Here is a 14647-nt window from a genome sequence, read left to right as displayed (position 1 = left end):
CAGCTGGTGTCGTACAGCTCCGGGTTGTTTGCTACGGCCTTGATTAGCCTTCCCTCCATTTAAGTATGAAGGGCTTTGGCTGGATCTGCCCCTTTGACCTAGGTCACAGCCACGTCACCAGGCTCCTGATTGGTTGTCGGCGCGATTTGACGCTGGAGTTCAGATTTTTCCAACTGAGCGGTAGACGCGAAACGCGCATATGCAAAAATGCAACACAAAAACTCACGTTTTTTTCCCGAGTCAAACGCGCCAGACGTGGTACACTGACGCGCGTTTCACGCGTTTTGGCGTTTTGGCGTTTTGGCGACGCAAATCTGCTTCCGAATTTTCGCGGGACCCGCAATCGCGTGTCATCGCGTTTTTCCATTGACTTTACATGTAAACCTGACGCTCTGTTCGCGTCTATCGCGTTCGGTGTGAACACACCGCAGAGCCATTTCGTTCGCGACCGACCCATCACTAATTAGCAAGTGGTAGAGGCCAGCAGATGCAACATGCTGGCAGGTGGATGACGGAAAGGCAGGAGGAGCAGAGACCCAAGGCGGTGAACTGAACTTCAGGTAAGAAGTTATGACTTGCAGTGTCTCTGGGTCAGATATAAACGAAGTTTAGGTGTAGTTTATTTTCATTGTGCTGACTTTTTACAGTCAGTTACAATAACTTGTACTGCATACTAGCTAGCATGACAGAGTTTCTATACTGCTGGGTGGGTGCTATGATTTTATTGATGTTGAACTTGTTTTATCTTATTTTATTTATAAGGTTAGTTATCAGAGTTTCCAACTGTCCCGTAAAAAACGGAATCGTCTCGTATTCAGAGAAAATATTGCGCGTTTGGTATTGAGGTGAAAAGGAACACAGTTTGGGCAGGTGTCGTGCTGAACTAGGTATCCCCGACAGAATTTGTTTCCCCTGCGTCGGGAGCACAAGCTGGACTGTCCAAATCACGGACAAACAGTATCCCACATTGTTGATTTTTAGTTTACAAACACTTCTTGTAATGACTAACTACTCCTGACATTTTTGAGATGTTAGCTTTTTATACAACGAAGTTATAGTGGGATACAAATAATATCAGGCTGATCCTGCCACAATTTGTTCTCCCTGTGTAAATCACGGACAAACAGTATCCCACATTGCTGATTTTTCGTTCACAAACACTTCTTATTATGAGGCATTACTCCTGAAACTTTGGAGGATTTAGCTCTTTATATAGTAAAGTTACAGGAGAATAAAAATAGTTATCAGCCAAAATGTTAATGGTTTATTAAAATAATCCCATCTGATACCCCGTGTGCAATAAATATGTAATTTTCTGTTGTAACCCTCAAACTGAATGGTAATGTAACGATACTAATTTTTCACTTTTTCACAAAATGAAAACATCATTACTTCCTGCGTGCTCCCAGCACAGGGGAAACAAATTCTGTCGGGGATACCTACTTTGGCACGACACCGGACTTCAGCTACAATGAAAAAGACACAAAGCTGGAGTTATTCTGTGTCTTTGCTGCACAGCTGCCTCTTCTTATCTCATTCTCTCTCCCCTCTCTCTCCTGTTTCTACTTCAATCATGAAACTGATCAATGATCAGCTGATCGGCTTTTCTCTCTTATTTGTTTATCTCCCACTTTGCGCCAGAAAGAGGAAACCGGCGAATGTTGCGCTAAACAAAAGCAGCATGTTTAAGCTTGATCAGCTAGAATTTATTTAATATTAATTTCTAGTATCAGCTAAATATCAGATTTTAATATGACATTCACTCTAACTGATTTTAACTGTTAACTCACACCTTGTTCCCACATAATACTTGTCCTTAGTTTAGTTCTGTATTATATGAGATGTAAGAACGCAGTCTAAAGAGAGCAAAACCTTTTATAATTGTGTGTGCCACAGGATCTTAGACGCAGTTTTCCATTCTTCTGAGCGACCCCCTCAACCCGTCTGTCTTTAAAATGGACATCAGGGACCAAAACAGTTATATTTTGGAAACAGTGCAGTGGGAAGAAGCGCCTTCCACTCCTGAAGTTGACATTCTGGGGCAAACATCCTACCCTCTGCCTCTCCCTCCTTTCCCCACTGGGACACCTGCCCCCCCTCAGCCAGCATCAGATCCTCAGACTGGAGGATTCTTTAGCCACATCCTCCCAGAACCAGCTCCTCTTGTGTATCAGCAGCTGGTTCCACTCATGGTCTCAGCACCAGCTCACCTCTACAGTCAGCCAGGGACAGATAGCCAGGGACAGCTGAGACACCCAGAGGTAGTGACAGGTCTCATTGAAGTTTTATTGATAAAGATGTTTAAAACTGTTGCATTCTTCAATCCACATGAAAGAAAAAGTTTTATTTGACTCTAAAATGCTGAACAGTAAACTTAGTCGCTGCCAGTGAAACATAATTCCAAAGAATAACGCAGGAGATCAAAGTCCAGCCATGTATGAATGTAGTTTTATGCACATCTTCTCCTCCCACTGATCACTTCTTCCACCGAGTGGATAGATCACAGCATTCCAGCTTTTCTCATCATCTGTTGTGTGTTTTGTGTGTTTCAAGCGTAATGTGCTCGGGATTCCACAAAACATGATCCAGTACCTGCATCCTGCTGGAGAACTGTACGTAAAACACACAAACACACCAGTGAACACAGCTGCTGAACATCTATGTTGAGAGATTTTGAGTTTTGTGTTATGTTTATTTGCAGCTTCATTTAAAGGAAGAAGAGCTTGTGAATTGAACAATTGCAGGAAAAGGGAGTGAGACGTGTGCAGAAAAAATGTGCTGTGACAGCCAAAAAGCTACCTCCTGTCTCAACAGATAAGATAACGGTCTCTCCTTTTAAGGAGATGTTATTGAGTTCTATACATACCAAGCTACCTCCTGTTTCAACAGATAAGCTAACGGTCTCTCCTTTTAAGGAGATGTTATTTGAGTTCTGTACATGCCACACCTATTGCTGTGAAAGCTTGTTTGAGTATAAATAAAGAACGTACTGGGAGCCCCGGTGCGATTCCTCTGTGACACACACACACAGTGCACACGTTGGTGCAGTGTCGGGGCATCGCCCATGTACATGTAAAATCTTTGAGTCTGTGTTTCTTTGCCTCCTAATAGTTTTCTCCTCACATTTTCTTGGTCCTTCGAGCCGGATAGGAGGCATCGGCCACTGTATCCTGCCGTCGTGGAGAGCCCGCACTGAAGTCTGTCGACAGCCTCCTCTAGGAAGGAGTGAAAGTCCAGGGACGTTTAAATTCGGGTTCTGGCCAGTGTTCTTATCAAGTGGTCCACGACGCTGGGATCCAGTGGCTGATCTCCAACATAGCCAGAGAATCTTGGGGAGGTAAAGAAACCACTCACTTACACTCGCGTAAAACGAACTTAGGTCTCACCCACCGAAAGGGTTTAATTAGTCTGATCCACTGCACGGATCTGTAAAATAGGACTAATCCGCCGAAAGGATTTCAAATTAGAGGTTTTTAGGACTGATCCGCCGAAAGGATCTACGTGTAAAATAGGAGTAATCCGCCAAAAGGATTTCAAATTAGGGCTCACCCACCGCACGGGTCTTTAGGACTGATCCGCCGAAAGGATCTGCGTGATTGTGTAATAAATGTTTGTGTTTTCTGTGTGTTGAGAGTGAATTGATTTAAACAGCACAATACGCTGCTGAATCACTCTCACTGTTATTGTTATTTTATTTCCTGTCAGCAGCCAAAGTACTGGTGACAAAGGAGAACGGTTGGGTTCCGTCTCATGGGTAATCAGCCCACCAAGTTCACTGTTGACGAGCAGTGGTTAGAAAAAAAAAAAAATGTCCAGGCGCCGGACAAATTAGTGTGCAAAGATGGAGAAATCCTAAAAAGACCAAATGTCCCACCTGGGAAGGAAAATGTAGCCCATCTGCACTATCACAACTTAAACAAGCCCTACTAAAAGGAGTAGGGGAAACAAAAAATTTAAAGAAAAAAGGAAAACGCACGCAAGAATTAGAATATTTCCAAGTGTGGAAGCGAGAGGCAGATAGACGATGTGAGAATAAACAAAAGAAACAAAAAGAAAATGAGACAGCGTCCGATTTTTTAGACCGCCTGCACCCGGTTTTTAGGCAACATTCAGGAATGGATTACAATGAAGGTCCTGACGGTCCTTACCAACAGCAGCTAAAAAATGCATTCCTGAATGGCCTGCTACCCCCAGTGAAATCCCACGTCAAAAAACACTGGGTCACAATGAATACGGGACCACTATCCGACGCATTGCAACATGCCGAGCACGCTCTCCGTGTAATAAAGAAAAAAACTGCAAGCACAGGTACTTTCACATTAGATCCAGAAACAGGGTTTATCGCATTCTCAGGAGGATTTAGAGGTAACAGACAGGGACAGAGGAGAGGAAATAGAGGCAGAGGAAGAGGAGGATTTAGAGGAAAGGGCCAGAGATACGTAGGACAGACAGACTTACGCGAAAGAAGTGAAGAAAGAGATAATACGTGCTGGAACTGTGGCAAGGAAGGGCATTTCGCCAGAGATTGCAGACATAAAATGAACAAACGACAATACTCAAATTGAATGACTAAATGAGAAAAAGCCAAATGAAAATGACAAAAGTGACGCAGAAGTATTTAATGTCCATCGATTAGTTTCTGAAGTAGAAGGCAAACCTACACTGACAGTATATGTTAATGGCAAACCAGTGCAGATGTTATGTGACACAGGAACAGCAAAACCGTTTTGAACAGAAAACCACAGGAAGTACAATTCTCAGAAGATACTTTAATAGTAAAATCAGCATCAGGTCACACTACAGTGCAGTGACTGACAAAACCCTTATTAAGTGAAAACTAGAGATCAGAGTAGTTTAAAGTAGTTTAAAAAGGTTGGAAACAGACCCCACCGAATAGATATAAATATAAGAAGTACAAAAATAAAATAAACAAAGACAAAATTACATTAGAACTTATTTTTAACGTATTGAAACTAATAATAGGAAGGATAACAACCTGTAAACTGATATTAACAATGAAACATAGTTGGCATGACGACCATGCCCAGAATGTATAGAATGAATAAAAGGAAATAATTCGCACGAAAACCTATTAAATAAAATAGAGAGATGCATAAGGTACATTAAGGCTGTGTCATTGTTCAGCCAAGGAAAGTGTGTGAAAAGGTAAATGTCTCCAGCTTGGGAAAGGGTGAAACTGCAGATCACCCGAAGCCCTTGATGGATACAAAATAAAATATAAATAATATATTATAATAAACTGCTTGGTTCGCCATGCAACAGAGAGAACGAACGTGACCGAAGGTTGGATCTGAGATGAGGCAAACAGAAGACCAGTCTAAAAAAGTAGGCACAAACCTGTTCAGAGAAAAAGCAAATCTGCGCAGATTGGATGAATTCTAAATTATCTGTTTGCTGAGTAAGATGATCCTAACTATTAAATTGGCTCAGTAGTAGTATAGTGGTATACACTAATAAAATATTGTAATATACTATTGTTATTATATAGAAAGAAAAAAGATGATAATATTAATAATGACATAATATTAATATTAATAATAAGAAGCATCTTAGTCAGTTATGATGTGAGGTGGACGATTGTTATGAAGTAGTCTGCATCAAGCTTAAGGTTTGCTCAAACTCAGTATAATGACATATGAGATGAAGAAAATAAAGAAAATATCTAAACTAATTAAGTGCATAGAGGCACTTGACCTGCTTGAAAACCTGTCATTTATCCTAGATAAAACATTACTGAGATATAGAGCACACCTATAATAACAACTAATAAGCCAAACCCTGTAGACAACAGCTAAAGCTACAGGATTGAGAAGCTGAATTAAACATGTGGACACTGCTAAGCTGATGAGCATGTTACACATTTTCTTTTATTTTTTTCTTTTATTTGTTTTTTTAGAGCAGAAGCTGCATGCTATTAAAAGCCAACACATGCAGCTGTCTGTGTGCTCAGTTTTTTCCCTCACACTTCTGCTTTGTTTCAGTGGCAGCATTTTTTCTTTTTCTTTTTGTGTCATACAAAAAGAAAAACTCATGTATGTTTTTTGTTTTTGTTTGATTATTTTATTTTGTTGGTTTGGAAATGAATTTGTGACCATACTTGTGGATCACAGTGACACATAGTGATTAGGCATATAATTTACAAATGCCTAGTTTTAGAGCTGTGAGCTATGAGCTGTGAGCAATGCAAAGTTTAAAAAAAAGAAGAAAAAAAAAATATATATATATATAAAAAACCCTAACTTCAAAGTTTGACATATGTAAGATGTGTGAGATGTGTGAATCCTTTGAAAAACTAGAAATTATCTAAAAATGCCTTAAGTGAAAATGTAATGTTGCATCTATAGAGAAGAAAAAAGAAGAAGAAGAAGCATTCAGTTATTTAAAAATAGGCATTACAGACAGATACAGTTTTAGCATTGCCTGACTATGATAAGCCTTTCTACTTGCGTGTAGATGGAGGAGCAGGTTATATGAAAGCTGTGATAACACAGGCATTTGGAGAAAAACAACGCTCGTTAGCATCCCTGGTGAAATTTAGACTCGTGCAAATTAGACTCTGTTGCGTCAGGCCTGCCTGCATGTGCAAGCCTGTATAGCCGCAGCAGAGGCAGTAAAAAAAAAAAGAGTCAGCTGCACGTATGCAGTCATATGTGCATGTGAATTGTACGCAGGCCAAAATATAAATATATATACTTACAGCCAGTTTGTTTTTTCAGCAGTGCACCACTTTGCAAAAATTTGGCATAACAGAGGTATGGTCACCTCTACGGGTAACCCAGTGCAACACGGCAGCTTATTAAAAATCTTATTGGAAGTGATCACCTTGCCAAAACAATTGGCACTTTGCAAATGTGCAGCACATCAAAAAGACAACTCTATTGTCATAAAAGGAAATAATTTTGCAGACCAAACAGCAAAACAGGCTGCACAACAATCGGCAGAGCTACTAGTATCCGAATACTGCCCACAAATACCACTTGACGTACTAAAAACCGAACAAAAAGCTGCAACAACCACTGAACAGAACAAGTGGCTGAAATGTGGAGCACAACTGAAAGATGATTTAATGGTCTGTGATGGAAAACCAATATTACCAAAGTCTCTACACAAAACAGCAGCCTTAGTGACACATGGAGTAACACGTGTCAACAGGAGGGATGGTGAAGATAATCAATACACACTTTTACTTTTACACTATAAATTTTTTGAAATTTCAGCAAAAGAATTTGTAAGAACATGTCTAATCTGTCAAAAATATAACTCACAAGGAAACTTAAGACCTAAGAAAGGCCAGTTCCCCACACCACCTCATCCATTTCATACCATCCACATGGATTTTATTGAATTGAATGAATGTCAAGGCTCAAAATATGCCTTAGTGATCATAGATGTGTTTTCAAACTGGCCAGAGATTTATCCAGTGAAAAAAGCAGATGCAATCTCAGTTGCAAAATGTCTATGTAATCATTTTATTCCAACATATGGTATCCCTTCTCTGATGAGATCAGACAATGGGACACATTTTGTCAATGATGTGATCAGTAAGGTCTCTGAAGCACTAGGATTCAGTATAAGAAATCATTGTGCTTATCATCCATGGAGTGCAGGGTTAGTAGAGAGAACTAACGGCACCATAAAACAGAGACTCAGAAAATGCCTGAAATAGATAAAAATGCAAAGAGTTTAGTTTATTTAAAAGGCAGTGTGTGCTGATGCTACATTTTAGATTAAAAGTTAGTAGAATTACAGAGGGTTTGTAGATTGTAAATACAAAATGAGTTTGATTAGCCTGTAGAAACACAAAAGAGTAACAGGAAGTGTGTGTGTGACAGGAACTTTGCATGCCCATAAAAGGAGTGAGCACCCAGAGAGAAAAACAGAAGAAACAGACTCTAGCCAGATGAAGCAAATGGAGGTTTTAAGAAAAGAAATGAAAATGATATTAAGGGTATGGTTTAGTGTGTCAATACAGGTCACAAATAAATAAAGGTGGACTTTTCTCAAACCATAGATTAACATAATTGGGAGAAAACAGGCCAGAGTTTGGCTTAAAATTTTACAGCTTGACCTCCCACTTGTCCCGATCCTGAGAAGAAGCTCAAAGGACAGTCAATCTCCTGATGAAGACCAACAGAACATCGTGGACTTGAAGAATTAACAGCAGGCTGGTAAGAACAGTGTGGCATAACTGTTTAAAGGCACTGAATGTGATATTTTGCCTGGCTGGGACTTAATCTAAAAGGAAAATACTGAAAAGAAACAGAGAAGAAACAGATTGTGTTTGTTGGAGATTCAAGACAACAAAGGACACTTTGAGAAGGGTACAGGGGCCAGTGGGAAGGTGAAGCCCAGAGGAGTATAATTGGGTTGAAATTGACGCCTGAACTCATGATGGTGTTTAGAGATGTCCACCAGATCACAACAAAGAGGTAAACAAAAATAGAAAACGCACATATACAAATTGTTACATGTGAAATTATTTTTGGAAAGAATCAGAAGTAAGATAGTTTGAATCAGACCTCAGTGAAAAGATGCATGAATTGATGCAAGTGAACCAATAGATAAATCTGTTAGAAAGACAACTTTAGTAGAATGGATGGCAAAACTAGTAGAAAATAGGGATATTGTTTTGAACTGCTGTGCGACGCTTCTCCAGTCTCTTGCAGATTACAACCAGGCGATTGGGTCCTTATACAAGTACTCCAGAGAAAGAATTGGAACTCACCTCGGTGGGAAGGTCCATACCAAGTACTCCTAACGACACCAACAGCTTGCAAAATCGCTGAGAGGCCCTCTTGGATCCACCAGAGCCATTGCAAAAAAGTGGAAGTGAGTGACAGCATAACTTAAAGATACCACCACCCCGACTCTTTGGTGATCTACAAGGTGAAGAGAGGGCTGATTGGGTATATCCCGCCTTCTACTTCTCGCCTGTAGTCTACTCACCAGAGCAAATCGGTGTGTCTGGTCATCATGAAGATTATTCTGCTTACCACCTTGGCCCTGCTGCTTACAGCATGGACCCTGATGCACTTAATGGATCAAGAAGTCAACTTGCATAGAAGGACATGGACACATGACAACTCACACCTGGCCGAAGTGACACAGGACCACATCCATCCCTGGATGAACAACGCCTAGTATAGATACATATACAATCGCACAGAAGGCAAAGATTGTTATATATGCTTACACATGCCTGCTACAACACAGCATGCTACATTATATGGCAGACCTATGAACATGATCCAAGTGACATGCGCAGCAAGCTTTGCCAGTCTAGGTTATCAATATTCAGGAATTGTCCTAAACCACAGCGACCCCCTGACTATTGGACTATCGTTTTGGGCTGTTTTTAAATGCATCGACCAGCATCAACAAAGAACAAAATCAGGAAATTGATGCCATAAGAATAACTGTTATGCAACACCGAGTTGCCCTGGACATGATCTTGGCAGAAAAGGGCGGACTGTGTGTTTTGTTTAATACAACTTGTTGTAGTTATATTCCAGACAATGTGCATTCTGACAATATGACAAATGCTCTACAATTACTTAGAAACATTCAACAGGCACAGGTAACCGATTGGGCAAATTCACAAAGTAATTGGTGGGATTGGCTTATGAGCGGCTCATGGAAAATACTGATGTTTAAGGTTTTGATGTTTATTGGTGTAATACTTATCATGTTTTGTATCCTTATTACATGCATTATTCCCTGTGTGAGAGGAATGGTATCAAGAATGATATCCCAATCTCTTGTTGCATATGTCACTGTGCCAGACGAGGAAGAAGGAGAAGATGATGAGTATGAAACTAATGTGATGAATGATTATGTTTGAATGATACACATTTTATGACGACTAGACCGAAAGCACTCACAATGTAGGGTCTGTGTCTGAAACACATTGATGTATCTTTTGAATTCAGCTACAAACAGGAGGGAATGTTGAGAGATTTTGAGTTTTGTGTTATGTTTATTTGTAGCTTCATTTAAAGGAAGAAGAGCTTGTGAATTGAACAATTGCGGGAAAAGGGAGTGAGACATTGTGTGCAGAAAAAATGTGCTGTGACAGCCAAAAAGTTACCTCCTGTCTCAACAGATAAGCTAACGGTCTCTCCTTTTAAGGGGATGTTATTTGAGTTCTGTACATGCCACACCTATTGCTGTGAAAGCTTGTTTGAGTATAAATAAAGAACGTACTGGGAGCCCCGGCGCGATTCCTCTGTGACACACACACAGTGCACACGTTGGTGCAGTGTCGGGGCATCGCCCATGTACATGTAAAATCTTTGAGTCTGTGTTTCTTTGCCTCCTAATAGTTTTCTCCTCACAATCTGTATCTTCATAAACTCTGTTATCTCGTATCCGTCTCTGCATCTGTGTAGGCACGGTGTTCCAGTCTGGGATTTTGTCCCTCCTGCTCCCCCATCCAACACCTCCACTCCAAAGTAAGTTTCTGTGGTGCTTTGTGTCAGTGATCTGCAGGAATCTGTCTGTCTTTCATCTGCAGATGTTTGTGCGAATTATTGTAATCAGCTTCCTTTAATGGTGCCTCCTTACATTCAGTTTCACAGCTTTACTCATGTTTTTAAACTACTTTGCTCACAGCTGTACACAATGCTAACATGTGCTCTGACTCTGTGTTTTATTCCTGTAGAAAAAGGAAATGTGAAGCCCAACAGGATGAGGACCGGCTGTACATAAAGAAGCCACCAAACGCCTTCATGATTTACCTGAAGGAGCAGAGGCCAAAGGTGACGGCGGAACTGAATATAACTGGCAGTGCAGCCGTAAATGCAGTTGTGGCAAAGAGGGTAAGTGTGTAACTCTGCATATATTTATGCATCTGTTAATGCTTTATGCTCATGTTTGTGCATGTGTGCCAGCTGCCCTGTAGTAACAGTGTAGCTGAGTATTTATCTATGCTGACAGTGGGTTCTCATGATTGTCTGTCTTCAGTGGAGGTCTCTCTCAAAAGAACAACAAGCTAAATATTTTGATCAGGCTGAAAGCGAGAGATGCCGTCACGCCACAGAGCATCCAGACTGGTCCACCAAAGAAAACTACGCATGTCCAAAGTGCTAACATGCAGTTCATACATGTGCCCATCACTGCACTGAATTATGAAACAACCAGTGCACAGAGTTTGGATCAACTGATGAAAATTCTCATATTTTTGTTTTTAGGGCAAAAAGAGGAAGAGAACACGAAATCGCACCTCGAGCACAGGTGAGAGGAGATTTCTGGGAATTACAACGTTTTTTCATGTGAAATGTGATGAAAAGAAGACGGAAATCTGTTAACAAAAGAAGACTTACTGTGTTTTTGTTTGTGTTTGTTTGTGCAGCATCTGAACCTAAACAGGAAGATCAACAGGCCAAGAGGCTTTGTGTGACGCCAGCTCAGACACAACCATCTTCTTCTTATTCAGTTGCGAAGGAGCCTCTTGAGCAGCCACAGAGACAGCCAGCTGTTACCAACCTTCCTGATCAGCAGTCAGCGTGTGTGCAGCTGCAGAACACACAGACAGCAGCTGATGCACCTGTGTGTCAAGTAAATCCGGTCCTCCCAGTTTCTCATATGGATTTCTCCCCATCTGCATCACTGGCCTCCTCTGCTGCACCCGTTCAGCTCCAGGCCACTTTTGTCAGTGACACTGATGAAGCACTGCTGTCAGTGGTGGAACAGCTTGACCCCCTCCTCACTTCTGAGCAGTCTCAGCAGCCCTCCTCTCCACTCACTGGTCATCACCTAAATCAGACCAACCCTGCTTCTCCTGTATATACTTCTCTATCCACATCATTTGCCTCTTCTGCCACATTCTTTCAACACCAAAAAGAGCCTATTGGTTTCGCTGACATTCAGGAAGACATGTGGTCACTCCTTAACCACCTCCCTGCCACTCCACAGCCTGATACATTCTCCTTTCCTAACATTCCTACTCTGATTAGCCCTGCTTCTCTGGAGAATTCCTCTCCATCCAAATTGCTGGCCTCCCCTGTTGCGCCCACTGAATGCCAGTCAACGCCTCCCTTCTTCAGCCAAACTGTAAAAAATATGATGTCGCTACTTAACGACCTCGAACCTGGGCCCTTTGCACAGCCTCTACAGCCCTCCTCTCCTCAAGCAGACTGGTTCTAACCATAATCAGATCAGTCCTGCACCCCCCAAACCACGGCTACCTTCTGTAATAAAGTCTTAGCTCACTGCAGTCTTTCCTCTGTTTCAGAACTGCTTGCCAGAAATCTCTCCGTGTGTGTGTTTGTGTGCACGCGTGTACAGATAATCCGTGTTTTGGTGTGTAAATAAAGCTTGATCAAAAAGTAAGTCAGCTCTTGAGTCTGCTTTTGGATCAACCTCTCGTATGAACCCTCTGGGTTTGTGATGATATCACTCATATAAACCCTTTAAATGGAACCCATAAGGCTGCCATTCCCTGGTGGTATGTGGTCTCACACACTGAGGCAAGGAGAGACCTTTGGTACTTTATGCTAGGGAAATGGCCTCCAAAATCCAGTGGCAGTGTATCTGCTTATGTAAAGCTTTATACCTGGCTGTCAGCAAAGCAGACGAACAGTCTATCAGATAAATGCACATCCTGAATCTGGTTAATGAAGCAGCACATCACAGGAGACAGAGACTTCACGGGGCTGCTGCATTCCATTTGTAAACGGGCACTGGAAAGAGAAAACACACCTACACTTGCCATTCATAGGCACACAGCTCTTGTAAATTAAGCCCTCACACTTTTGATCATTGCCACCATAGCTGGAAGCAAACCTTTAGCTGAGCTGCCCTCTCAAGAGGCAAGACAGAGAATGAACACTGCAGGTAGCAGCTCCAAATACATGATGTACATCTTGCACTGGGGCAGTAACGTCAACTCCTTAGTAAGGAAAATCACTATAGGCTATTCTAGAAGTCGCTAAGTGATGCCATCGCCTAATTTGCATAATTGGTCATGCTTGTAAACTACGCTGTAGGAAAGAGAAATAACATCGTGGAAAAGACATAAAGTGAGTAAAAAACACCCTAAATGCATTTAGAATATATTTAGAACTACAAGTTACATTTATCTTAATTTCAACCCTCCTCCTTTATCTGGGCTTGGGACCGGCAAAAGTGACCCGTAATAGGCACGCTTTTTAAGTAGTTTTTAACCATCATTTTGTTAACAAACTACATTAGCAATCTAAATGGACCAAAAACAGACAATAGAAATAAACAGTGTCAATGTGAAAAAAAGATTAGTCAGGTCCTAATTCAGGCTGATTGTGTCACGGTCCCCGTGTCTCTCTGGTTGGCTCACGCTGGCTACAGGTTTTGTTGTTGTGGTTCGTTTTTGTTTTTGTTTTTGCTTTCCTTGTCTTTCCTCCTCCTCTCTGCCTGGGTGGAGCTCGTTACGGGCTCTCGCTCTTGGCCCACGCACCTGTGTGATTGTGTCCACCTGCTGCTGATCTGGCTGATTTCCCCAGCTGCTATTTAAGGCGGTGGCACAGAGCAGCTCACCGCTGGAACGTTGAACCTCCTGAGTTCGTGCTCTCGGCATTTTCAAAAGAATCCCTTGTATGTATTTTGCTGTGGAACTAACGTTAACTTCTGTGTGTAGATATCCCTCTTCTGGACCAAATCACGGGACCTGCCCGGGTGTGGCAGCGTGTGTGGAGTTTTGGAGCGAGTGCGGCTGAAGAGGAGTGCGTGTGTGCGGAGGAGCTGTGGCGGTGACTGTGTGGAAGAGGAAGCGTGTGTGTGGATTCCCCACCCCCCCTTCTCTCCCTGGAGCCCTGGACCCCCCTCCCAACTCACTGTACATATATATATAGCACTGAGGTGATCCCTGTTGTAAATAAATCTCCTTTTGGTCTCTTAGAAAGAACTGTCTGCGCGTGAGTCCGTTCAGTAGCCATGACAGATTGTTTTGTTTTTTCAGACATCCCTCCACACACACACACACAGGCTGTGCTGGCTCACAGAAAGAGTGGGTCATCCTCATTTTCGTCAAGATTCTCTATCTCATGTTCAGCAACTGTAGCACTTGACTTAAATGAGTAAGCAGCTGATGTGCCAAAAAGCTGCAAAACATTATCAGGCAGCTGGTGTTTTTTGTTTGCTTTTTACCACACTCATCTAGCTGAATACTCTCTCAACTTCAGCATTTGAGTGTGGCAAGGACAATACAGACACATCAGCCTTTGCAAGTTCTTGAAACGGGTTGATATCAGCTGCATCCCTGTACTTCCAAATCTCACTCCAGAAGTCCATTGTGTTTTTTGTCTCATTCCTTTTACTAAGATGGATAGTACGCCATTGGTGGACACTCTTATCTATCGCTTCATGGGAGAAGCCAAGGAGGTTAGCAATTTTTTCTATTTCTCCAGGGCTCTTGTTGTGCTTTAGAGTTTCCTCCACATTGAAAACTGACATGTACTGCAATGCTCCAATGTTGTCCGGCAGTCTCACTCTCAACTCATTAGTGAGGGATCATCACAGCACAGAAACAGCTTTAGTGAAGGTTACAAATGATCTTCTTATGGCCTCTGACAGCGGACTCATCTCTGTGCTTTGTCCTCCTAGACCTTAGTGCAGCGTTCAATACTGTTGGCCATAATATCCTATTAGAGTG

At 41.9% G+C, this 14647-nt stretch overlaps 1 protein-coding gene across 1 annotated transcript; it reads left to right on the top strand.

The window, feature by feature from the left end:
* The first annotated feature begins 1955 nt into the window (after nt 1-1955).
* On the top strand, nt 1956-12351 carry LOC146365222 (uncharacterized). Its single transcript, XM_084915510.1, has 6 exons — nt 1956-2261; nt 2554-2612; nt 10410-10472; nt 10682-10838; nt 11211-11253; nt 11372-12351. The coding sequence occupies exons 1-6, from the start codon at nt 1956-1958 to the stop codon at nt 12163-12165; spliced, it is 1422 nt and encodes a 473-aa protein (XP_084771636.1). The 3' UTR covers nt 12166-12351.
* Nucleotides 12352-14647: the final 2296 nt, after the last annotated feature.

Source organism: Perissodus microlepis, chromosome 19, assembly GCF_051167445.1.
Source record: "Perissodus microlepis isolate ML-2025 ecotype Zambia chromosome 19, ASM5116744v1, whole genome shotgun sequence".
Classification (NCBI taxonomy): Eukaryota; Metazoa; Chordata; class Actinopteri; order Cichliformes; family Cichlidae; genus Perissodus; species Perissodus microlepis.
The sequence above is the reverse complement of the archived record's forward strand: the minus strand, read 5'-3'. Positions and strand labels throughout refer to the sequence as shown.